Consider the following 27,815-nt stretch of genomic DNA (forward strand, 5'->3'; position numbering starts at 1 on the left):
AAACCATAGGCAGGCATCCTGCTAGGCTGGTAACAGAGGGTCACGTAAACAAGAAGCTGAAATCTATTTCCAAGGGAGTCAAAATGAGCAATGAAGGCAATATCTAAAATATTCAGGTACAACCAGTGAAAAGTTGTCCAGCTGAGCAACGTTAGTGCTTATATGCGTTCTGCCAATGTTTTTTGTTTGAATTATTTAAACAACTAAGATAAGCAAAATAACTTTAATGACATATAAAATATGTGAGGTGTATAATTTTATTTTGATTGCTAAGACATGCTGAACAGTTTGAAATTTCTCCAAAGTGAGTTTGAGACACTTATTTTAAATTCAAAAGTAAAGCAAAACTGCCCTTTTTTCTCCCTGCCTTTTCTCCTCTTTTGTTCAAACATACATATGAAGTTGACTCTGTATCTAATTAATTACCTTTCATTCTATAGTTGATAGCAAATCATATGAGTTGTTAATCTTGGTAACTAGACATCCAATTCTGGCAAAATATGAAGTGCTGATGTTTTATAGACATTTAAAATAAAAATATATATATGTAATGCCATGTTAGTACCTTAAAAGCAATTTACCTTAGATTGCCCTTGATGGGGCAGTTAATTAATGTGATCCTGAGATTTCTGAGGCCAGGGGTAGGAAAGGACTACACATTTCCTTGAGACTTGGAGGGACTTCATCCTCTAGCTGGTTAGGGTGGGCTGTGGGTACCTCTCAGGCACTGGAGCACAAATCTGATGAGGGGGCTCAACAATCCTGGTGGAAGCAGATTTAAATATTATCCAGAGAAGCGGGAACGGAGGGCAAGGTGGGGAGACTCAGTGCCAGCATGCAGGGTATCACACTTAGGACCGTTCATAATGTGAATGTAGTTGAGGGAGGTCCAAAAAGAGGGAAATAGTGAAAAGTGTGAGCAAAGCAGAGGGATAGAAGCCCACACCCCACAGAAGAATTTAGGTGATCATGGTAGCTGAAGCTTGAGTTCCCTGCTATGCAGCTCTTTTCATTTCCATATGATCCCACCAGAAGAGTTTGGAGACTACCAGAGAAACCTACAGGAATTGGCCAGAACTAAGCCTCCTGCTGGCAGGTGCTAAAAGGAATTCCTATCTGGAGACCCTAACGGGAGAAGGAAGAGATCTTTAGTAAAGTGTGCTCCAAATTCAGATTCAAGTCTTTATTCCTTAGCCTATTCATTCTGTGGACTTTCTAAAACCTTTTGACAACCATATTTCTTCTTTTTTAAAGTTTGTATGATAAAATATTCCTTAATTCTTCCTCTTCTCCAAACTCTAAGGATCAAAGAAAATCACAAAATGTTTGCAGGTTAGAATTTCCAACAAGCAATACTTGAACATGAACAAACATGCCAGTTTAAAGCGAGAAGGGAACTTGATGTGAGTTCTCTATCAGTCAAGTGATATCTCTGTATTTCTTCTTGTGCTTTTTATATTTGAATTTCCATCTAGATCCCCTATAAAAGGAAAAAACTGCATCAGCCTATGTGTTTTGGGAAATGGTACAAGATATGATTCATAACTGATGTGGGCTTCTCCATCCTTTCTCCACGAAACTGAGCTCAGAGAGATAAACGCAGTGGAGAGTGTCAGCTTGGGAGCCCTGCCAGAAGCAGAGCAGGCCAGATCAGACCCAGAAGGGAGATTATGCCACCTGGGCAAAACACTTTAGAGGGATAGACTTAGGGATATGCAAACAGCAAACATGGTGAAATGCAGATGTTCAAGGGCAAAGCAGCAAGCATTAGAGTAGCTTTAAGAGGAGATAGGAGGATGCCACAGCACAGAGATAAAGCTCTGACCCAAGGAGTTTGTTAGCAAGAATGAGCTGCTGCTCCAGGTAGGATAACAGAGTTACTCATGTCTAACAGCTGGGAATAGGGACTTGGGTTTAGGAAAAATTTTATTTTATTTTTAATTAAATCATAAGTATATACATTTATGGGATACAGAGTGCTGATTTGGTATACAATGTGGAATGCTTACATCAAACTGATTAACATAACCATCACCTCACTTATTTGTTGTAAGGTCAGACATTTATACTCTACTCTTAATAGATTTGAAATGTACCATTGCATTGTGCACAATAGGTGAGGTCCCACCAAATACCCTCCCTCCTCCTGGCCCCCCTTCTCTCTTCTCCACTTCTTCTTTATGGACTACAGTTGTGTTTTATCATTTGTATGAATGTGTAGGTGATTATTATATTGGTTTCATAATAGTATTGAGTACAAGGGATATTATTTTTTACCCATTCTTGAGATGCTTTACTAAAAAAAGAATATTTTTTCAGTTCCATCTATGTAAGCATGAAAGTTGTAAAGTCTAATTAGAACTAGCCATAGGAGCAAGGCAAGGGGCCCATTTCAGAGGAAATGGGGATGATATATTCCATTTAGATAAATAGAAAGTTGGGGGGCTCATTTTCCTTAAATGTCTTAATGAAGAAACTTCTAGAGTGATGCTTCACACTTCCCCAGCTTGACTTGGGAATAGGCAGGTAAGTTTGATTTGAGGGTGTGAATGGTAGAAAAAATGAAAAGATCATTTACTGCAGATTAAAACTCATGTTCTTCAAATCTGTTTATTCAGCAGTAAACGTAATATTTAGGTATATATCTTTTCCATTTCTGAGTCTACTCGAGTAATTCCAGAACTGAAGTTGGGAAAAGATAAGTCATTAATTACAGTCCTGATATCCCCACACAAGAGAATACCAGGGTTTAAAGGCAGAGCAAGTCACTGGGAGAAAAGTGGTGCCTGCTTTGCCATAGCACAAAGTCTCCTGGAACTACCAGGAGTCAAGGACCAGACTCAGTCCCCAGAGCATTGTTTTTCAACCTTCTTTTATCTCATAGCCCGCTTGAACTTATAGTTAAACTTCTGTTGTACACTTAAATTATGTTGATCGAAACAAACAAACAAACAAAAAAAGTAAAAAACCAATGCATTTACTGTGCTTTGAACTTCTTTCAGAAATAATTTATTGGTGGTGCCTGTGGCTCAAAGGAGTAGGGCTCCGGCCCCATATGCCAGAGAGTGGTGGGTTCAAACCCAGCCCAGGCCAAAAAAAAAAGAAAAGAAAGAAAGAAAAAAGAAATAATTTATTTAATAAAACTTTTCATTGCACACCTAGATCCTCTCATGGCACACTGGTTGAAAATCACCACTTTAGAGCCCCAGCAGGGATGAACCTGAAATGGAGGGTCAGGGGACCTATGCTAGGAAGGGGACATGGATGAAATGGGAAGGGGGTCTTAAAGGTAGGAAGGTCATGAGGGTTATCTCAGGATGACAGACCACCTCCTACAGATTATTCTTCACTTCTAGTATCTCTGAATCCATGCATCGTCACCTGGTATCTCTCATGTAGGAATAAAGTATGAACTATTCACTTCTGTTGTCATGACTGTGCCTGTGTGCATTTCAACACCCAGCAAACTGAGTTCACAGTTGTATTTAGCCTCTGTTCAATACATAAGGCTTTACACATGTACACACACTCTTGTTAATATTTATTTTGCAAAATAATTTTATGAGTCTGTTACTCTAGCTGAATAATAAACATAAAGGAAAAGTGCAGACTGTGTAAGTTGAACCAAAGCAGAATTTTGACAGAAGCTATAAAAATATTTTAGGCCTAAAAGGAAGCATTGCAGGGCAGTGGGAAAAGCGCTAAATAGCCTTTAAGTCTAGCCTTGTCACTTGCAAATTGTAGCCTTAAGCAAGTCATTTCTCTTTCATAAGCCTCGGTTATATGGTAAAATTACAGTACTAATGCCTTGCTCATAGAGGTTCTTGGAAGTTACATGACTTAATGTTTGTAAAAGAATTGGTATAATATACAGAACATAGGATATATACAATACTCTGGATTTCAGCCTCAATTGTGCTTTTAGCTCATTTATTTTACATTTTTGTTGTCGTTGATCTCGGTCTTCTAAGGAATGAAGTTAGAATGCCTCCATTACATGAGTATAAGAACAGTATGTTTGCATACTTCATTTGATTTGGAATTTTAAAGCTCAATTGGAAATTAAGGTAAGCACAAGGAGGGAGCTATTAAGGAAATTGGAAAGGAACAGACAGTCCTGGAATGTGGCAGCTCCTGTTTGATTTTAAATGTAAGTTAAATATTAATTTTTCTAAAAAAAACTCTTCCTCCAAGGAGGGCTTTCTCTCACTCTTTTATGTTGACAGATTGTTGGTGGCTTGCCTTTCACACTAACTTATTTAAAGAAAAAAGTCTTAAGATGATCCTATTTGCGTAGGAAAAAACAGTCTTCAAAACAACTCCCTTGTCTCCAGCGTCAACAGCAGCCGAACATGAGCTGGGGTGTTGCACAGTGAGAATTATTCCTTTCATTTCAAAGGAAACAAGGATGTTTGGGGCAAGCAAGAGCCCTGGTTACACACGGTCAAAATAAACTAATGTCAGGTTTGCTTACGGAGAGTGTTGATTAGGTCTAATGCTGAAGTCTGAGTATATTTTTAATTGTTCCAAAGAATTTTGGAGGAAACATCACTTTTAAAAACTAAGCTGATTTGGGGAAAATAAGGAGCATTTAAATATCTCTCTTCTGAATTCCTTCCTGCCAATGGTTGCCTAAAGCAAGCTGGTGCAATGATACTGTTGACTTGTAAACAGAAGTCAAAAGGAAATTCAAGCTTCTGTCAGGATTCATTCCAAATATAATAAAAAAGAAAGTGATTGAATCCATTTTAAAGTTTTTGGATGAACTTTCTTGTGCTTTGGCTGCTCTTTGAATTTGGAATGATTAGGGGACAAATACAAAATCTCAGACTCCCAGTTCCAACCTATTTTAGCAGAAATTTCAACATTTTATGTTTCTAGCAGCTCCTTTTCTGAAATCATATTTAATTCTTTTTTATTATAATGCATTTTTCTTTCTCTTTTTAAAATGAATTTTCCAAAATACTATTACCTAGTACTGCATAAAAATTAGTAAATAGGTTTTACAGTTTGCTATGTAAAATTAGACAATCTATTTCTGCTCTCCTTTGTATTCGACTTGAGAGGCTAAGTTTACTCATTTGTAAATAAAGGAACTGAAGAAAATTTGTAGTGTTCAAACTCTGATCAGTCTCAGCATTCTTCTTGTTTGGCACTATTGACAGTTTAGGCTGAATGATCCCTGCAGGAGGCTGTCTTGGGTGCGGTAGGCTGGTCAGCACCATCTCTGGCTCCTACTCGCTAGGCACGTGGTGTGAATATTTCCCCCCTCCCCAATTGTGACAACCAAAATTGTCTTCAGACATTGTCAAACATCTCCCAGGAGGAAATTCACCCTTGGTTGTGGATCACTGCTCCAATCACTGCTCTAACCGAAGCAGTGATTCTCCAACTTTGGTTGGTATTGAAATCCCTTGAGAACTTGGTAATAACATAAAAGGCCCAGACTTTATTCCACCTCAAAAAGCGAGAGCCACAAGAGGCCTTGTGTGTTTTTTAATATACTTTTTGATAGCACAACAAAGATTGAGAACAACTGTTCATGTGGGATTAGATAATGAAGTCTGGTTCCTATACCAAGAGCTTTATCATCACCAAAGAACTAGTTAGAAAAGCAAACTTAGGAGCTCCATGCCAGTTTTAGTAAATCAGGAACTCTGAATTGGAAGCCAGTTAATTTTCTGAGAAATCGACTGGCTCAGGACACCCAGAAAGAAGTTCAGAAGTGTAAGGGACCCGTGGCCGACTATCTCATACAACACGGAATGGGTGCCATTGGGTAAAGCATGACCTTGAATCAACTTCCTTGCTCTTACCACCACATGGTCATGACATTTTTGTCCTGCTCCAGCCTTAGAAGGCATATCTTATTGGCTTTCTTGGGGAGTGGATAGCTGAGGGATCTGAGAGTTTGCACAAAACCTGATCTACTCCCATGTCTCAGACTAATGATATCCTCACAGTACCTGGCACCCCAAACTCATAGACTTACTCTTTGGGCTATAGCATAGGGCTTTTCAACCTTGGTTTTATATTAGAATCACCTGGGAAACTTCCAAAAATCCCAATGCTCAGATCATAATCCAGAACAATTAAATTAGAATCTCTCAGAGTGGAAGCAGATAGCAAGAGATTTTTAACTTTAACATCCTCAAATGATTTCAATATTCAGGCAAATTTAAAATGTTAATTAAACAGTAGAGATTGTAGAGATCAAATAGAGATTGCACAGATGGAAATGCAAAAGGCTGAAAGGGACCTGGCCAATTTGACAATCAATAGGATGTGTGGTGTGGTTGCAGACCAACAGGCTTTTGACTCTGTGCAATGACATTTTTTCCCCCATGTTTTCCTTAATTGTTCCATCCAGAAGCTATCTTCCCAACCTATATGCTCCCTTAGCACTTTGAGTGTAATCTAACATGTGCCACATTCTACCTTGTGGTGTAGTCCTATACAACATATTTTTTTCCTCTACAACATTGTGAGATAAGGACCCTAATCTATTTATCTCCTCTTTCACCCAGAATACCTACACTGAGAAGAGGTGCCCAATAATATGAATTGAATTGAAATACATTAAATGATATAGAAATGTCTCCAAGTGTACAGATGGAATACCGCAAAACATCCTGACACTTTGCTTTCAGTCCTGGAGGCTGAGTTCTTACCCCAATGTGCTTCAAAACCTTCCACAAGTGGATTGATAACTTTGGAGTTTGCAGTCTTTATCTGAAAATAAAAACAATCCCCACAGAAAAAGCGTAAGCAGATGACACAAATGCTGAGTCTGGAACACTGACCATGCAAGGCATTTAATACACCTTCAGCTCCAAACTGGAGCTTTTTCATCAGTGATAGGAGCCAAATCAATTAGGTTTGGTGGAAAACATAAGAACATGATTGTTCAGTGCCCACCTGGAGTTACACAGTCAAGATTATTCAGAGCCTGAGTGGTCAAAATCAACAAAAGGAATGAAGGAATGAACTGGAATTTCTGACAACATCATTAGCATGGCAGTCATTCGACACAAAAGCCTTCTTTGGAAAATTCCTATCAACTAGACATATGGTTCTTTCCCATCACCCTTCCTGCACCATGCCAATGGCCGAAAGACTCCTTGAATGTCCACAGAAACTGGGAGACCACAGGAATGCCCCCAGGAGGCAGGCTGGAGGCCAGGATCCAGCAGCATACGCTTGTACACACCCTTGTGAGAGTGCGGAGCCAAGAAACAGGAAAGAGGGGAACACCTTGGTTAAGAAAGTATTTACGAGGGGGGGAGGAGAGGAACAGGAAAGCCTCCAGCTAGTCCCTTGGAGTCTGGCAGCCATTTCTGCGAGCTTTCCCATTCCTAGATTGATACTCATTGCATAAGTCCTGGGGGTACTGGGTTTATTAAATTGCCTCTTTGTTCAACTCATGCAATAATATGAATTTATATCTGAGCACCATTTGATGTGTTAGGACATTCGGCTGTATGAGAGTTGAAGAAACTAAGGCTTGGTTGCCAAGGTCACACAACTGGTAAACTGAGACAGGCAGAAGATAAACGCAGCTCCTCCCTCCTCAACGGTTCTGAGTCCTGTAATATGCCCGTCTGCACAGGACAGCCAGAGATTACTCTCCCCCAGCCGAGTGCCCTGCTCCCACTCATGGACACACTTACCCACACGAAGTGGAATAAAAGGCAAGGGAGAGACCCTTCCCAGGGACAGCAGCTGTAAACTTTGATTCCGAAGGCCCAAGGTTGAGTCCTTTCTTTGCCTCTGCTCTAAATGTACGCAAATCACTTTTCTTCCCAAACTTCCCACCTGGGCCTCTCAGGCCTCTAGTGCTTTACTCATAGCCTGAGATGGAGCTGCGGGTTTCATCTGAAGGTGCAGAACCCTGCAAACTGTGAGGTCATGTATCTTTTATTTGTTTGTTTTGTTTCGACTCAGCGTCTTTTGTCGTCCTGGGTAGGGTGCAGTAGCCTCATAGGGCAAAGCAACTTCAAACTGTTGGGCTCAAGTGTTCCTTTTGTCTCAGCCTCCCGAGTAGCTAGGACTGCAGGTGTGGGCCACCATGCCTAGATAATTTTTCTGTTTTTAGTAGAGATGGGGTCTCACTCTTGCTCAGGCTGGTCTTGAACTCTTGAGCTCAAGAGATACACCCACCTTGGCCTCCCAGAGGGCTAGGATTACAAGTGTGAGACGCCAGGCCGGCGAGATCATGTCTAGATTCCAGAAAATGATTAAGGCCCTCACTGAGCTGGATTTTCTTCACACACACACCCCCCACCCACCCCCCAGATAGTAATGACATTCACTTCTGCAACCTGAAAGACAACCCATAGGCAAAGCCCCTCGCCCGAGGTGGCCTCAAGCGGAGCTCCTTGCTGGCTGGCACGTCAGTGTGTGGCCCCGGGAGCCCGAAGGCTACAGCAGGGCGCCTGAGAGAGCGGCTGGTGCGGTCGGGCAGCAGGAGGAGTGTTTGAGCTGTGGGCGTCCCTTTAAGAGTCGCCGGCCAGGCAGGGCCTCCGCCTCTCAGCCCGCGGACAGCCCGCGGTCACCTGGGGCTCACGGGGCGGCCGCTCGCGGCGGGGTCGGCGGTAGTGCGGGCGTGAAGGTGGGAGGGGGCGCCTGGACGCGCGGCGCCGCGGAGCCCTCCCGGAGCGGGGCCGGCCCGCGCCTCTCCGCGGCGGAGGATGCGGGAGCGCATCTGGGCGCCGCTGCTGCTGCTGCTGCTGCCGCCGCCGCCGCTGTGGGGCGGCCCCCCGGACCCTCCGCGCCGGGAGCCGGAGCCCGCCGAGCCCGGGCCTCTGCAGCCCTTCGACCTGCTCTACGCCAGCGGCGTGGCCGCCTACTACGGCGGGGACTACGAGCGAGCGGCGCGAGACCTGGAAGCGGCGCTGCGCAGCCACCGGCGGCTGCGGGACGTCCGCACGCGCTGCGCCCGCCACTGTGCCGCGCGCCGGCCGCTCGCGCCCCCCGGCGCCGGCCCCGCGGCCGAGCTGCCCTTTTTCCGCGCCCTGTTGGAGCGGGCGCGCTGTTACCGCAGCTGTGAGACCCAGCGCCTCGGGGGCCCAGCGTCCCGCCACCGCGTCAGCGAGGACGTGCGCAGCGACTTCCAGCGCAGGGTGCCCTACAACTACCTGCAGCGGGCCTACATCAAGGTAAGCTGCTGCCGCGCCCCCGCGCGCGGACGCCCCCGGCGCAGGTGCTCTTGAGAGCCCTCCCCAAGGCTCCTGTCACCGGTCCCTGGCTCTGTCCTTCAGTCTTTCAGATGGGGACTTAAACAGTTGTGCCTCCTGTTTGTGAATCTCCATGTCTGGTGGCTGGCTCTGTAACCAAAAATTGATGAACTTGAACAAGTCCTTCTGTGTCTTTCTGTAACCAAAAATTGATATATTCTCTCTCTCTCTCTCTCTCTCTCTCTCTCTCTCTCTCTCTCTCTCTCTCTCTCTCTCTCTCTCTCTCTCGCTCGCTCTCCTACCTGCTAGTCTACACCTCTCTGAAGTTTAACAGAAAGCATTCTCGAAACAGTAGATCGGTTCCGAAACCAATTTGTTTCCCTATTTTCTTCCCTTCACCTATAAAAAAGTAAAGGTTAAAGAGAAGATACGTTTGGGAGTCAAGTTATGGGGGGTAATCTTACTACAGGTATTCACCCCAAATGCTGACGTTCTCTCCTTAACAGAGGTCTTCCAACTTCTGGTATTAAGCACTGGATTGGGTTAATGGACATCAGATGCCTGGTGCTCTCCTGAATTTTGTGTAGTCAACCTGTCTGAAGTTATTGTCAGGATGTATACTACAGTATATATTAGAATATTTCCTACATCCATAATTTTGAAGATCTATCTGGATGCTTCTCCGGAGAGAACTTAGATTTGAGTTCCTCAACCACCACACCCACTCTCCCAATGTTGCTGTAAATTCACACTGTCCCTCCCCCCTCAAGTTCTGTTTTAGTGTCAACATATCAATATTTCTTCTACAGGTGTTGGAGAAATAGCAACTCCAGGGGTTGATTAGTTGTGACAACCTGGGCAGGCTGCAAATCTGAGAAAATGAAAATAAAACACCCACCGTGGTTTGATAGCCTAATGCCTTTATAGCACATCCTGCAAAGTCTCTGCCTTCACAAGTGACTGGGTTATCTCAGATCCACAGCTATTGATAAAGTTCATGAAGTCCCAGCTGAGACTAATTCTCAACTCTCAGTGTACTCTGGCTGGAGTGCTGGAGCTCACAAGACAAGTGCCTTGGGCAAGAAATGGACAGAAAGCCTGAATCCTTTCCAGCGCTTCTAATAGCATGGGTCTCCTAATGGATTTGCTAAGGCAGGCATTAAATAATATACTTTGATTTCTTTTAATTGAGTGGCACAGTTTGGGGTGGTTTTACAGAAATCGGTCAATACTGGGCAGAGAGGGGACCTTAAGTACGTGACACTGAGGCTATCCTAAGCTGGTTCCCAGGGTAGAACATGGGTGGTCTCTGTAGTAGGTCCCTGTAGATGGCTCTCCCAAGAGTGTCAGCTGTACTGATAGTTCTGTCACATATCTTGGACAGATTTTCCTTTTTCAGGTCTGGAAAAGGAAGGCATGTTCATGTTCAGTCCTGTTAAAATAAATAACCATGAGATAACTTTCAGTGATGTGGGTTTCTTTGGTTCTATAATTATATTTGCTTCACTGTTAATGTTTCATCCATCATGCTCCTGTCCCGTAGTTGTAGGTTAAAGAAGGTAAAGCCATAGTTTTAATACAGCTCACATTTTTGCAGTAAATTGATCACAGGGACGAGTCACACCTTGTTGGTGAACTGGTGTTTTCTGAGAGACTAATGAAGTTTAAGAAGTTCTTTCGAGTTCTTCAGTTCTTTCCCCCTTCCAGAAGCTCTGGTGCTTTTTATTTCTTCTGTATTCTTGTTTAACTTCTAATAAAAGTCCTATTTTACCACTGAACAACAACAAAAAAAGTTCTTTCAAAACTATGTGGCTTCAAGTATTAATTCTGTTCTACCAGCAGTGTTTTTGAGAGAAGAACAAGGCTTTTATCCTTTCCCTACCTCACTTCCACTATGACAGGCAAAGGTTTTTGTATCTACGTAATTGATATTCTCTTAAGGAGCAAATATTTTTACCTTTTCTTTTTTTGAGACAGATTCTCACTGTGTCTCCCTCGGTAGAGTGTTGTGGCATCGCAGCTCACAGCAACCTCAAACTCTTGGGCTTAAATGATTCTCTTGCCTCAGCCTCCTGAGTAGCTGGGACTACAGGTGCCCACCACAATGCTGACTAAGGATTTCCTGTTTTTTTGTTTTTTTTTGAGACATGGTTGCTCTTTATCGTTCTTGGTAGAGTGCCGTGGTGTCATAGCTCACAGTAACCTCCAACTTTTGGAAATGAACTTTTGATGGTTGGAGTTTGAGACCATCTAAAAGACACATCATGGTTCTTCCCTCCCTTGTGCTTGCGCTCCATCCCCTAGGAACTCCACAGTTTTAGCGTTTGTTTGGTATCCTAGGAATTTCACTTATAAACGCACACATACACACATGCACACACACCATCTTTTGACACTACAACAGAGCTATCCTGACTGAGAGATCTGGATTCTGGGATGCTCCTTCCCCGATAACAAGATGAGAAGCTCCTTGCATGTGCCTGGATATGCTCATGGAATCCTGCACTGTTGAATTTCTTTTGCCATCAGTGATACAGTTTGCATTTAAAAGAATACTGCTTGGGCAGATCAAATTCATTGAGGACTGGAAGCCTTCACAGAGCTAGGGAAGTAGTTATTCTCAGCCAGGACATTTACAAACTACAGAAGCTCTCAGGAGATGTTGCTTCTGCCCAAAACCCTGGTTAGTGAGCCACTGCTCCGGGAAGCAGATCCTTTATGCTGTTGTGTTGAAGGGAAAGAACAATTGTGACTTATGAAATCTGTTGATTTCAATTTGTTTGAAAGAGAGACCATTGAGTTCAGTTTGTTTCACGGAGAGAAAAGGTAGGTCCAGAAAAGTAAAGAGGTTTGCAGCATACTAACATGACTTGGTTAAATGAGCATAGGACTGAAAGTTGTAAGTGTAGCCTCTGCAATAATTGATTCCCATGTTTGTGCTGTGCCTCCTGACCCATGGGGTCACCTCTGGTCCCAGAGAATGCTATATTCCCCAGGGCTATCCTTATGCCAGGTTTGGACAGCTCCAGAGATGGGTAGGCAAATAGACACTTACTACATTATCTTAAAGCCTGCTTTGTAGAATCTCCCTCAAGGCCTGGCATGTTGGGAGTTTGTCTGGACAGCTACGAGGCAGTGGTTCTCCTTGGCTCCTAGCCAGACTTTCTTGCTTAAAGGCAGAATGAGACTCTTTAAACTTTTTATTTTTATCATTTAAGATTGTAAGACGTAACTCATTCATAACCTAAAATCTAAGATATATCTTTAATCATAACGTTCTCTGCTCAAAAATCTTCACGGTTTCCCCTTGCTACCATACAAAGTCCATAGTTTAATGCAGCTTCCACAGCCTGGCTGCCCCTTAACGTTCCTGGTGCAGTTTCCCCCAACTCTGTCACCCTCCCGCCAAAGGGAACAGTGAATGCTTTGTCTTAGGTGTGACACTTTCTCATCTCTTGGCCTTGTTTATTCTTTCTTGGGAGGCATGGACACTTTGGAATAAGATAGGTCTGTGGTTAAATTTTAACTTTCCCCTTCTCTAGTTGTGTGACTGTGAGCAAATTACTTAAGCGTTTTGAGCTTTTGTGCCCTCATCTGCAAAATGGGAAAATATTAATACTCACCTGCTTGAGTTAGGTTAAGTTTAAAAGATGAATGAATGATGTAAAGTGCCCGTAATAGGGCCTGATTCTCCGTAAATACTGGAGGTGTATTTTTTTTTTTTTATTTCACATTAGTATGAGGATACAAATGTTTTGGTTACATTGCTTTTAGTTCTAAGGTAAACTTCAAGTTATAGTTGAGCCCTTCACCCAGGGGTGGTGCTGAATACCCTCACATTGTGCATATTAAGAGAGGTCCCCCCAATCAACCTCCCTTCTTCAAGGGATAGGGATAGGTCCCCCCATCCCTCCCCCTTGCTAGACTATATTTGTGTTTTATCTTTCATGTGGGTGTGTAGATGTTTATATATTGGTTTCATGTAAGTATTGAGTACATCTTTTTCCATCGTTGAGATACTTTACTAAGAAGAATGTGTTTCAACTCCATCCAGATAAACACAAAAGTTGTAAAGTCTCCATCTTTTCTTAGGGCTGCATATTACTTTTTATTAGTAGTAATTATAAAAACTACTACTAATTTTCCTCTTCCTTCTCTGTGTATTCCAATCATAACTATCCTACACAAATATGAATATATCTATTTCTATGAGGTCCTCCTTCACGCCCTCTAAAACTCCCAGCAGTCCATCATTTTTCCTTTTTGTCAATGCTCACAGCAAGGAATTTCTTCCTCTCCTGTCATTTTTCATTTCTGACCTTGTTTTGGGAAAGTAGGTATATTTAGTATCACTTATGTGAGCTCTTCAAAATATTAATAAGAACTGCCTTAGGTATTTTTGCATCCCCTAAAGCAAGGGTTCTCATATCTAGAGGATTAGATGCATGGTTATTATGAATTATCTAGAACATTAAAATATGATTCAAAATTAGAGATTTCGGCTCAGCAGGTCAAAGGAATATGAGGCATTGCCAGCATATTTCCTCCAAATAGCTAAAACAAGGGCTGGTAGCAGGTGATGCTTAGTATATACTTAGTTCGATGTATGTGAAATATTGGCGAGAAAGATCTTTGGGTGGTAGCCAGGGGGGTTTCACATTAGTTGTTTGGTTTCTTGGCTGGTCAGTTGGGAAAGCTTCTCCCTAATTTTTACTTGCAAGTTCTGGAGAATGTTCTAAACTGCCACCCCCAACCCCTCTACCTTTTTCCCTCTAACCTAATTCTTACTACTTAAAACTGTAATTTCCCAAATCCTTGACACACTGTACCTGTTTTATGTATATTTGTGAAATTTAAACAAAGGTAAGAGAGAGAGTTTCTTACCTGTGTCCTTTATAATCAGAAATGGTTCCACAGTATCAGTTTTATTTTCTCCCAATTTCTCCAGCCATTTAAGAAAAAATAAAACAAAAAAAGCTCTAGAGCTGTTCATTTACTTACTTTTACTCATCCCTGCATGTTTTGTTTCTGCGTTAGTACTTTGTTCCATTTGACCTTTGTTTTTCTTCTCAGGATTAAAGGGAAGGAAAAAAAAAAAGGAAATGCAAATAAATTAAGCAATTCTGCTTCCCTCCTAGAGTCACTGCTCAAAATTTTCTTTATCTTGACGACTATTTATTTTATCAGTTGTTTTTAGAAAGGTCAAAAGTAAGCTAAAGGAATTGCCTCAATCTTCCTCTGTTTTAAAATTACTCTCTCTTTCTAGAAAGAGAACGTAATGCCTTAAAAAAGAAATTGAAAACCTAGACAATGGCATCATATAGATCTTGTTTGTTCAGAACATAAAACCTTTCCTCGATCTAATATTTAAATCTTTTTACTTATTTGTAGGATATATGTATTTCGTCCCCAAATTGTTTCAATATGAGGTTGATTTCTTTTTGCAATGGTGATTCTGAAATTGTTCTAGTGGTTATTTCTTCTGAAGATGAGGCTTTCTTTTTCTCTTATTCATAACTGAACCCATTTTTGTGCTTAAATCTTCAAAATGCTGTAGTTACCTGTTTATGCCACACTCCCTAAGAAGGAAATCTGGGAGATTCTTTGTCTACCAGGGGTCCTCAAACTGCGGCCCGCGGGCCACATGAGGCGGTGTGATTGCATTTGTTCCTGTTTTGTTTTTTTACTTCAAAATAAGATATGTGCAGTGTGCATAGGAATTTGTTCATAGTTTTTTTTTTTTTTTTTTAAACTATAGTCTGGCCCTCTAAGGGTCTGAGGGACAGTGAACTGGCCCCCTGTTTAAAAAGTTTGAGGACCCCTGGGACAGTTTTGAGGTCCTGTGTGTAATGGGTTAGGATCATAATTGGTTCTCATAGAGGGTTGTTCATTTGAAGGCCTGGTCAGGTTCTTATCAGTCATCCATTGCCCTTGTAAATAACAAGTGCCACACAGGCTTAAAATGCAATTAGAATAGGGCAGCAATGCTTCCAAGTTTTCTTCTGTCGCATCCTGGTGAATCAGAGATTCCTTTATAGATTTTAATAAAGGAAAGTAATCATCTGCTTGGCTCTCTTTCTTTATAGATCCCATCTCTGAGAATCAAGTGGATTCTGTCACTAATATCATTTGCTCCTTGATAAACTCCAAAGAGGTAGTTATGTGGAATTCTTTTGGAAATGTTTGGTAATACGCAAACATTAGTGGGCACCACATGATAAGTTCTGAAAGGTGGGTAAGTTCACCAAAAATGAAAACTCACTGAATTTGATATAATAATGGTTCTTTTGTATTGCTAAGGAATTGAGTAAACTATGATTTTCTTCGAATCACAGATCTCAGAGCTGGAAAAGACTCCAAGAGAACATCTTTAAGTAAAATTATTGCTTTTGGGCAGTGACAGAAATGAGAGAGTGAGGGATAACTCTTTTGTTCAAGAAACGTGACCTAGCAATGGTGGAAGGTAGTAATTATTGACCTTATACAAATGTTGCAGCTGGAAGGACCCTGAAAGATTGTGAACTGCATCTATCCCTCTCACCTAACAAATGATTACACTGGCCTCAGAGATTCCACAACAAATCAGGGAAGGCCTGCAGGTACAGCTTGACCCAGAATGCAGGTATTCTAATTCGTAGTCCTGTGCTCTTGCTAGACGCATGTAACGGCCATGGTTGTCTCCTCAGGCTGGTCTGGGGAATCAGTGGCGCACTTGAACCTGTCACAGACCCATGGCCTCAGAGACACAGCAGACACAGGGCACATCTTCCTGGACAGTCCATCCACGCTGTACTTTTAGTCACATGATACAGAAGCCACTCGGCCAAGAGTCACAGTTGTCTGGTGGAAAATTTTGCATTTCTCATTAGGAAAAATAATTTCTCCTGTCTTTTTTTTTCCATTCAGCTTTCTTCTATAATTCCTTCCCTGACTTTTTTGTTCATCCCTCCTTTCCTGCTGTCTCACTTCCTAGCTATGGAATTTCCACCAGACCTGGCCATAATTTGCCAAATAGCCCAGATGCATCTTAAAAAAAACATAATTTGGAGTCAGCCTTTTGAGCAGTATGCCTAGTATTTTGTGTCTGATTTTCTGATTTTCGTACTTAAGAGGACTGCAAACTATGGTTGGAAGAAGAAGCTGGTCTCACTTGACCACGCTTGCTTTCTTATGCTAGGTAGTTTTCTTATTTCACGCTTTTCCCTTGCCTCCCATTCCAGTATTGTCCTATTGATGGTCTACACAGTAAAAGTACATCTGAAAAAGAGAGAGTTAAGGGGAAATTTGGAGGAAGAGGAAAGAAGATAGTAGTAGACATGAGGTCCTATTTCTTATTCTAATAAAATAAATGTCATAGACCCTTTATTTAATCTGATAAGCAGTCATAGGCATCTACTTCTTAAAATACATTTATTTCAAAGTACTATGGGGCTACAAATGTTTTGAGTAACATACATCACTTTTGTAATGCGTGAGTCAGAGTTATAAGTGTGCCCATTACCCAGATCGTGTTCATTATACCTGTTAGGTAGTTTTTCACTCATCCCCTTCCCACCCGCTCCATTTGATTCCCACTGAGTTATATACTCTTTCTATGCACATATGTACTTATTGGTTTGTTTCAGTTTACTCACTGTGGGCATCTACTTTTTCTGAGACTCTTTTTATGTCCCTTACTCCCACGTGTATTGTGTGAGACTTGAGTAAGTATTGGGGAAAGATGTTCTACCTCAACTCCCTATCTTTCTGCAAATGCCCCCAGCACATTTATGGCACATCAATACGTCAACCATCCCATTTGACAAATGAGAGAATAAGTCCCCAAAGAGAATTGAGTTGCCCATGTTTAATGCAATTCAGTGGAAAATCCAGGACTAGAATTCAAGAATCCAGCCTTCCTGTCTCTTCTGTGACATTGCTGTTGACCACACTAGAATAGGGTTCCTACCCTCCATGAGCTCATGTCTAATAGGGAGGATTTAAGATGGCTCCTGATTATTGATAAGGCTTGCAAGGGAAAGTTTCAACCACAATAAAAATTAGAGGACTATTTTTAGTGCACTCCCAGCTATTCCGCTAAAATAAGGGAAGTAACCTAACTCTAGGGTTATTTCAGCAAATTCCTTTTTCTTTCTCTGAGGTTTTTTTCACGACTTTCTGTGAATTTAAGTGGCCAGATCAGCTTAATTATTTAGGTTTCTCTACCTCTGTGACTCTGAGACTGAGGTTGTCAAGGATATTGGTTGCTAAGAATTCATGCATCAAGTAAATAGTCAAATTAGATGAATTGGGATTTTTTACAAAATTCTCCCTCTCTAGGAAAATTGATAAGAAACGAAGAGTAACATCCAACTAGCAAGAATCAGTAATTGGTTTCATGAAAGAAGAAATGCTTAGAATGGGTCTATTCTAGAAAGGCTGATGCTAGTTTCCATGCAGGAGTCTTGGATATAGAGAGGAAAGCTACAGTGGAGCCTCTACGTAAAATCTATTAAAATAGAGCTCCTCTGATTGAATAAAATTAGGCGTTCCTCCTCCCTTCCTTCCCTGCAGCTGTCCCACTATATTCATGGAACACTAGCATTCCAGGCATCCCATTTTAAAGATGGAAAATAAAGCCCCAAAGAGAAGTAAGTTCCTGAATGTTACGTCAATTTAATGGAAGATCCAGAAATTAAGACCATTTGTAGGACGAACACTGAAAACACAAACCTAACAAGATTAAAATAAGCTCATAGCATGCTACTTACATTATTTGCTAAATGAAAAGAGATCCTGAAAATAAAAACCATCATTTCCTGGGGCAGCACCTGTGGCTCAAAGGAGTAGGGCGCTGGCCCCATATGCTGGAGGTGGTGGGTTCAAACCCATCCCCAGCCAAAAACTGCAAAGAAAAAAAAAACAAACCATCATTTCCTTTGCAATATTATTCCTTATGCTACTATTTTGCCTCCTTATGGGAAAAACTCAGAATCGGGAGGTCATTGCTTTTCCCCACTAAGCCTAATGAAAATGAATGAGGCAAAGAATCTTCTTTGGAAGAGAAATGAAGGCATAAGAGCCAAAAAGAGGGAGTTCCAAGATGTCAGAATTTCCAGAAGTACAGAGCTTATCAGAATGATGCTGCTGGAATTCATTATCTGCAAATATTGGATTCAGTTTTTGCAAGTAACAGAACACTGCTGCAGATTGCATTGTAATTGTACTGGAAAGGAATGGATAAAAGAAAAAACAAGGTGTAGTAAAATAGATGACTGCCAAAGGAAAAAAAACTTATTAACACACCCTGAAACATAGAAAAGTTAATTGAGCCCATTTTGATTTATTCTACTTGCTTGAATGCTAAATTTTTAACTCAAAATCTACTAAGATCAGTAGGTTTGCATGGAGAAATAACATTCAATTAAAGATCCAGACAGAGAGAATTACCTTAAAACCAGATTTGGCTATTTTTAAAAATGATCTCAAATTAGAGTACTGAAGACTAATCCAGAGGGCCATACCAATTATTTCTCCACTGAAGCAAGTGCTGTTTCATATTAATATTTTTTAGATTGAATCCAGAATTAATAATCAGCATTTGATTCTAACACATGGCATATATAAACGCCACGAGGGACAGAGCCGTTCACAGTTAATCAGTATTTCTATTGGATCACCAAAGGCTCAATTAAACAGTGGAATCTGCAGGTTTTCAGGACAGTAGACAATTAAGCCAGGGTTTCTCAACCTCTGTTATTGATATTTAGAGATGAATACTTCTTCTGTTGAGGGGGCTCTCCTTTGCATTTTAAAATGGTTAGCAATATCCCTGGCCTTTGCCTGCTAGATTCTTTCAGTAGCAACACTCCTTTCCCCTCCTCCAAGCTGTGATGACCTCCCCCCCCCGAAATTTCCATACATTTCAAAATGTCACTTGGAAATCAAAAACTCCTCAGAATTGAGGAGCACTAATTTAAATATCTGGCCACATTTAAGATGATTGGATATAAGGATGGACAAGTACAATTCAAGTTTTTGACAATGTATAATAGATGGCAGCCTGCCAACTGATGAATCATGAAAAAGTTTCATAACAACTAGACAACTTCATGAGAAGAAATCCAGGTTGCAAAGCACTGGCCTCCTATCTCATAGTTGCCCCTCTATGGCTACGGTAGTTTCGGCTTATAGAAATAGAGGACAAGACTTTTCTCTGCTTGTTGTACTAATAGGAGAAAGCAGGTTGCTTTGGCAATACAAGCACCACTTACTTGTGAATTCCAAACTCCAGAATCACTATGTTTCTCCATTCATCTTATAAGGTATCCAAACCTAGTCATTCAAAAATAATCCACTGTAGCAATTAAGTTTACTCTGGGTTAGTTCTTTATCACATATGTTCTTAGGAAGCAGCTTGACTCAAACAAAAAATGCCAACTTATAGAAGTCTGGGAATGGGGAAAAGAGGAGGGCAGAGGAAAGAAGAAATGACACACGAAGAGTGAAAGTCAAAGGGTAATACAGAAATAGAGGGAAAAGGATAGAGAAATAATAAAAATGCAGTCAGAAAGGCAAGAGCAAGCAAACTGAAGTCCAAGCACAAAACACAACTGAAATGTTGCATACTCTGATATCCACGTCTTTGTAATAAAACCAATAATTTAAAACCATACTGGGCTTTCTTCCTCTATTTCCATAGGCCCATACTTTGTTGAGACACGTCTGCCTTGGTAAAGCTCATGACAGTAGAGGCAACAGGGCTTCTTCAGTGAGAGAAGGAAAAAATCCTTCTGGCACGAGATTCCACATGCACAGCACTGTGTATTTGCCAAATAATAAGATTTCCTTCTAAAAAATAGAACAAATTAAAAAAACACAGAGAGAGATTCCCCAGTTTAAAATATGTTACTGATTAGAGTGCATGAAGTTATAGTGTTCGCCCAATCAGCAATTAAAGAATTTATTAGGCCTTTTAGGTACAACAGTCTCCTGTCAGCACTAGAGTTATGAAGATGAATATTCACAGTTCACTGAGGGAAACGAATGTGTATATAACTAGAACATTATTTCTTCAGGTAAGAAATGGGGGTGTTCCTATGTGATAATGTGGTGGTGGTTCAGCAGGTATTTGTAGCAAGGTAATGAAATTAAATGTGGAAAAGAATTAAACTCAAGATTTATGGTGCATGAGGCATGCCTTTTTAAAAATTCTGGTTTTGTAAGATTTAGTTAAGAAAAAGGAATTTGAAAAACTATTGAAAACAGAGATAATGAAAAATTTGAAGAATTCCTTTAAGAGTACAGAGCTGGGCATGGTGGCTCACGCCTGTAATGCTAAGCACTCTGGGAGGCCTAGGAGAGTACATTGCTTGAGCTCATGAGTTCGAGACCAGCCTGAGCAAGAGCAGGACCCTGGCTATTTGCGGCGGGTGCCTGTAGACCCAGCCACTCAGGAGGCTGAGGCAAGGGAATAGCTTTGAGCCCATGAGTTTGAACTTTCTGTGAGCTGTGACACCACAGTACTCTACCAAGGGTGACAAAGTAAGACTCTGTCTCCAAAAAAAAGAATACAGTCGATTTAAAGAATAAATTAAATTTAAATTTGATCACATTTTTAAAAGAATTTTTACTAATGTGAGCCTTGAAAAAATCAGCATATGGTAACATATGAGATGATGCCTTTTAGATAATTCCACTAGTAATTATGAAACATACTACTTCAAAGCTAAATTCAAGTGAATTATATCTTTCAGTGAATTTTTAAGTTTTTTAAAGAAAGTGTCATTTTGGCATTTCAGGTTTCTTTGAAATCCTAGGTTCAACTCAGCCTTCCCTTGTACAATTTTCCAAATTGCTCATCTTCTTGCCACCTCAGTTTCTACCTCTGTGAAAAGGTATCCATAATAATTAAAAATTTAAAAAATTATTAAATTTAAATTATTAAATTTTTATCAAAAAATTAAAGATTTCCTAACTCATAGCATTGATGAAAAGATAAAATAAGGAAATGTTTGTGAAAGTCATTTATGAGGGACAAGCAAACATAGAATGAGGGGTAAGAAGAAGGAAGAATTAAAATCCTTGTTCCGTAGACTAAATCATGACATGATAAGGTTATGAAAGAGCACTCAGAAGAGAATCTTCCATTACTTCACACAGCTGAAATATGGGCCAGATGACTTTCTTACTTTGTCAAAACAACTTATTGAATTATTTTTACCTCAAAAGATAAAAACATATCAAGAAAGTCATTAAACCAATGAAGAAAAATGTTTTGTGTGTGTTTGTGAAGAATCAGATAAAAATAAATACTCATCAAGGGAAAATACTATTCAAACTTTGAAAACTATGTAATATTATCTTCTTGATACATTTTATTTTTTTGCAAAACTGATTTATAGGGAAACCTGAGACTGGGCTCTGTGGCTTACACTTGTAATCTTAGCATTTTGGGAGGCTGAGGTGGGAGAATTGTTTGAGGCCAGGAGTCTGAGACCAGCCTGGACAACATTGTGAGACCCTATCTCTTAAAAAAAAAAAAAATTAGCAAGTTTCCCCTGTACCTGTTCTAAGATGCGCCGTAGATGTGGCCCTACCCATCACCCTACTTCCACTCAAAGCTCCCCCCTCCCTTCCCCTTCCTTGGCCCTTTCCCCATAGTCTTGTGCTATAGTTGGGTTATAGCCTTCATGTGAAAGCTATAATTTAGCTTCATAGTAGAGCTGAGTACACTGGATACTTTTTCTTCCATTCCTGAGATACTTTGCTAAGAACAATATGTTCCAGCTCCATCCATGTAAACATGAAAGAGGTAAAGTCTCCATCTTTCTTTAAGGCTGCATAATATTCCATGGTGTACATGTACCACAATTTGCTAGTCCATTCATGGGTCAATGGACACTGGGCTTCTTCCATGACTTAGCAATTATGAATTGGGCTGCAATAAACATTCTGGTACAGATGTCTTTGTTATATTGTGATTTTTGGTCTTTTGGGTATATACTAGTAAAGGAATTATAGGATCGAATGGCAGGTCTATTTTTAGGTCTCTAAGTATTCTCCAAACATCCTTCCAGAAGGAACGTATTAATGTGCATTCCTACCAGCAGTGTAGAAGTGTGCCCTTTTCTCCACATCCACGCCAACATCTCTGGTTTTGGGATTTTGTTATGTGGGCTACTCTTACTGGGGTTGGGTGATATCTCAAAGTAGTTTTGATTTGCATTTCTCTGATGATTAAGGATGATGAGCTTTTTTTCATGTATTTGTAGATCGTGTGTCTGTCTTCTTTAGAGAAGTTTCTCTTCAAACTTACTAAATGCAGAATACAAATGCCTACATACAATAACTAAGAAAATGCCATGAAGGCTACGTTGAACAGTTTGATGAGAATATTTCAGATTGTATATAAAACCAGCTCATTGTACTCCTCGATTGCACTAATGTACACAGCTATGATTTAACAATAAAAAAAAATTAGCCAAATGTAATGGTACACACCTGTAATCCCAGTTATTCAGGAGATGGAGCCAGGGCTCACTTGAGCCCAGCAGTTTGAGGTTACAGTGATCTATGTACACGGTCACACCACTGTGCTCTCTCCCTGTCTCAAAAAAGAAAAAGTTACTGCAACCAAACTCTTGGACTTAGATTCAAGGCAGTATGTTCTATAACAATTAATATAATTATTAATAATAAATATTTACTATTTCATTTCTTATGTTAAAAGCTTTACATAAATTTTCTCATCAAATTCTCACAACCACCATAAAATATAGATTCTGGTATAGCCTTTAGACGTTGAAAGGTTAAATAACATGTTCAATAGTATGTCTGAGACTGCTGGTAAATAAGAGAGTCAGAATCTGAATTGAGATTTTCTGGTCACAAAACCTGAGTTCTCATCTATTTCTCACTGCTCAGGTTTGATATCAAACAGATGTATATATTCAAAAAAGTCCCACCTTAAATTAGCCTTATGACACTGGGAAAGATTGCCTAATGTGAACAAAGTCTCCTGTTGGGAAAATGGGGATAATGACATCTCTTCGCAGAGTTCTTGTGAGAAGTTAAAAAAAAAGAAAAAAAAAATTCTCCTTCGTATCCTGGCCTATAGGCAGAGGTGTAAACGTGGAAGATGAAGGGCAGAGGAATTTTTAGACAAATATGTCATGATAAATGGAGAAAATAATTACACATATAGCAAGTTCAGAAAACCAGGAATACACAAAACAAGAGCTTAATCTATTCAGTTTGAACTCCTGGACTCAGGTTCAGACTCCCCACATCTCAGCACAGACTGTCCGGCCTCCTCATTATTAAATTAACACAAATATCATCCTCTTAGTGGGAACTGTTTGTTTGCTATGTTAAGAAAAGTCCTTTCACTGTCTTCCCCACGGCATTCTCCTGTCTACTGATTTCATAATTTCCTTGAGATTGTGGTCTCTTCTTTGTATTTTTCAAAAAAAAAAAAAAAAAATGGACTCTGTTCAAACACATTCCAAACCTTCTCTGTTTCATATTAATAGATAAAATCTCTTCCCACAGACCAACACATCTTGGGAATTTTAAATCCCTTTAAGCCTTTTTCCCACCCCCCTGGGAGATGGCCTGGGTTAGAGAATCAACAAACATCTCTTCGTCACAGACACCAAAAATGAAACTGCTTTTTGTATAACAGTCAGAGAAATGGGATAGTAGCTCAGATGAAAAAGTGGAGGGTTATAAGTCTCGGAGTCAACAATTTAGTCTGTGTTTCCAGTTTTGTCACCAATCTTTTTCTCTAGCCCTTGGGGTTTCCATGTGGACATGGGCCGCATTAGACCAGATGGTTCCTGAGAGCTCTTCTACATTTGCCATCTTGAGACTGAGAAATGCTATACAGTTGTATAGTGAGCCGACAATCTACCTGTGCAAACAGAAAATTGATGAGATACTAATATAAAGGAATATAAAGTACAATGGAAATAAAAGTAATTTAAAAGGTTATAGGATAAGAAGCACTTCTTTTTCTTGAGACAGTGTCTCACTCTGTTGCCGAGGCTAGAGCGCCGTGGCATCAGCCTAGCTCACCTCAAACTCCTGGGCTCAAGTGATCCTCCTGCCTCAGCTTTTCAAGTAGCTGGGATTACAGGTACCTGCCACAGTGGCTGGCTAATTTCTCTGTTTTTGGTAGAGACAGGGGTCCTGCTCTTGCTCAAGCTGGTGTTGAACTCCTGAGCTCAGGTGGTCCACTAGCTTTGGCCACCCAGAGTGCTAAGAAGCTCTTCTAATGTATCTGATGCTCGTCCTCACCCTGGGATACTGAGTCGCTTTAAAGTAAAACTTGAAAGGACGTTACCCTAGTTTACCTTAATTTAGTATTAAATATGTAATTTGGTGGTGCATTAAGAGGGTAAAGTAGGCCATGTTCAAGAAGGACAGAGGAGATAGATAAAATACTCAAAACCATGTTATGTGAGAAACAACATAGGATGAGTAGACTAACACATAAAAAAGACAGAAGACACCAAAAAGCCTTGTCTTAGGGGTTTAGGAAAGGTCGTCAGTTGAGATAATTATTATTGACCTTTGTGGCACCAAAGAGTTGGAATACTAGAACCTAGTTAAACAGAAGTAATGGAGAACAAGGCTGAAGTATGAAAGACTTCCTAACACAAACAGCTGCTCTGAGATAGAATAGGGAGATCAGGAAGAAGAGAGGACGTTCAAACATTCCATACAGAGAGGTCCCATTTAAGGTTCAAGCAATAATCTTGAAATAGATGAGATTTCATGATTTTTCAATCCAGAATCAATAAACTCCAGGATTTTGTAAAGTGAAAATTTGTCTCCTGTCTGCAGGTGGGATCAGTAAGACTTTTTTATTGAATGTGGACATGTATTGTATTTAGAAAGCCTGGTCTCTGTAGTCCAGGAAAACAGAGGCATAGCAGAACAAAATGTTTATGACAATATATGCTCTATTCCAGACAAGGGATTGTCTCTCTAGTCAAAGGACTGACTCTCTATCTTGTTTTTTATTTTGGTTAATGTAATCTTACACCAGAGTCACCAGCACATTCCCTATAATAAGAGTCAATAAAATGCCAGGATTTTGTGAAATGAAAATTGGCCTTAAACTTGCAGATGGGACCCACAAAGACTTTCTCTGGAAAGATCCTGTGGCTCTATATCTTGTTTTCTTTTCTTATTTTGGTTAATGTAACCTCAGGCCAAAGTCACCAGCTCACTCCTTATAAAAATTTACTTAATGCAAAAAAAAAAAAAAAGAAAAGAAAAGAGAAAAAAATAACTGCAAGGCTTAAAACACACGTGTGGGAACACACACTGACGGCATGTTAATCAGTTTGACGTTACTCACATGCCTGTTCTTTTTTTTTTTAATTTATTTTTTTATTGAATCATAACTGTATACATTGATATGATCATGGGGCATCATACACTCGCTTCATAGACCATTTGACACATTTTTATCACAATGGTTAACATAGCCTTTTCGGCGTTATCTCAGTTACTGTGCCAAAACATTTACATTCTACATTTACCAAGTTTCGCAAATACCCCTGTAAGATGCACCACAGGTGTGATCCCACCGATCCCCCTCCCTCAACTGCCCCCCTTTCCCACTTCCCCTATTGTTAGGTTATAACTGGATTATAGCTTTCACATGCCTGTTCTTCGTGAATCCTCTGACTTCTGACTCATAACTCTGTGAGATACCATCTGAAGTGGGTTTAGTTGTGGTTACGGAACACCACTGGGAGTATAAGCTTAAATTTATTACAACTGACCCGAACAGTCATGCTCAGGAATTGAAAACTGGGGACACTTCCTTTAGCAAATACATCACGATATACTAAGAAAAAACAATTTCATTTACAGAGACTTGGCCATCTTCTTCTGATTTGCTTAATTTGTGTGCTGTCCAGAGACTAATCTGAAAACTTGGTGTCCTTCTCTACTGTAGTTCATTTCTTAAACCTTTGGCTTGTCTTAATTTTCATCACTTGACATGTGGATTGGTAGAATGTCTTCCTAGGGCCTCATATGTAAAGAATATTAAGTATTCTTAAATATTGCTAAAGAATATTTAAAGGACATTAAAATATTAAATATTGTAAGGAAAATTTAAAAGTCCTTTTATCTGGCTCCTTCCTCTATGAAATTCTCTCCTTACCATCTAGTTACGACCCCTGGGGAGGAGGGAAGTAGGGGAAGGCCAGGCTTCCTGTTGGCAGCTGACATCAAGATGGGTTGGGGTATTTTTTTTCCCCTTGCTGCTTGTCTGGAGTAGAGCAGATATTGTCATAAACACTTTTGTTCTCCTAGGTCTAACCTTTTCTAATCCTTTGACTAGAGAGAGCCTGCTTTCTAAATGATCTTCAAATGAGGATGATGATGGATATAATTTGAAATTGACTTGATTTCAGGACTCTAGTAAAGCTTTTTTTAAAACCAATACTTTACCATAGAAGGCTACAGAAAGCCTTTCTGAAGTGATTGATTCTCTAATGAAAGATTTTTGTCACTGCCACTCAATCAACCCTAAGATGATCAGCTGGATTGTTCTGTAATTCATGTCAAGGTGTTAAGAGCGTTCTTTCCCATGTCTGCTTTAGACAGGTGAAAAGGTCCCAGCACTCTTGCTGAGTTTCCACCAGCCTACCCTTTCATTTGTTTATAGATCCAATGTTCCACTGGAACATTGTGATTTAATTCTTTATAAATAAATAACTATTTGATCATCCTGTTTCATTTTCCCAACAGGATAGGTAACAAAGGCTTACCTAATACGTTCTTTATGGAAAATAATTATTTAGAATTTGGAAAAGCAAAAGTAAATGTTCCTAAGTAATTATTCCTTTTTTTCTAACCTGTTGTCTCAGATTAAATATGACATTCTCGTAATCAGTAAACTTAAACTGAATATTATTATGTGTGAATCTTTGTCTTTTTTTTTCTTTTTGAGACAGAGTCTCTCTTTGTCACCCTCAGTAGAGTGCCGTGGCGTCATAACTCACAGCAACCTCAAACTCTTGGGGTCAAGCTATTCTCTTGCCTCAGTCTCCTAAGTGGCTGGGACTATAGGCGCCCACAACAACTCCAGGCTATTTTTAGAAATGGAGTCTCGCTCTTGCTCAGACTTGTCTTGAACCTGTGATCTCAGGCAATCCACCCACCTCAGCCTCCCAAGTGCTAGGATTACAGTTGTGAGCCACAGCACCAAGGATATGTGTGAATCTTTGTCTTAAACATTCAAAGTATCTGACATTACTATTTGAGTCTCAGCACTTTGTAGAAATTTATGTTTGCTGAATTTGAATTGTCACTTCTCTTAGGACATACATTTGTCCCTATAATTCTCTGCATGGTTAGATATTTATATATATAGACATGCCTCATTAGATATTGATTGTGTGGTTGGCTTCAGACCATTGCAATGAGGCAAATGTTGCAATAAAACATATCACACAAATGTTTAGTTTCCCAGTGCATATGAAAGTTATGTTTACACTATCTTGAAGTCTACTTAGTGAGCAATAATAGCATTATGTCTAAAAGTGTCAATGTAAATACCTTAATTAAAAATATTTTATTGCTAAAAATGCTGTAAATCATCTGATCCTTTAAAAAATTATAATTTTTATGCTG

General features: G+C 40.2%; 1 protein-coding gene across 1 annotated transcript in view; it reads left to right on the forward strand.

Moving 5' to 3' along the window:
• Nucleotides 1-8,469: 8,469 nt before the first annotated feature.
• Nucleotides 8,470-27,815, forward strand: part of P3H2 (prolyl 3-hydroxylase 2) — a 169,550-nt gene continuing 150,204 nt past the window's right edge. The window contains exon 1 of the mRNA XM_053565401.1: nt 8,470-9,158. Within this exon, the coding sequence (XP_053421376.1) occupies nt 8,691-9,158 (468 nt within the window). The 5' untranslated portion in view covers nt 8,470-8,690. The remainder of the gene's footprint in view (nt 9,159-27,815) is intronic.

Source organism: Nycticebus coucang, chromosome 16 (genome assembly GCF_027406575.1).
Source record: "Nycticebus coucang isolate mNycCou1 chromosome 16, mNycCou1.pri, whole genome shotgun sequence".
In the NCBI taxonomy this organism is placed as follows: Eukaryota; Metazoa; Chordata; class Mammalia; order Primates; family Lorisidae; genus Nycticebus; species Nycticebus coucang.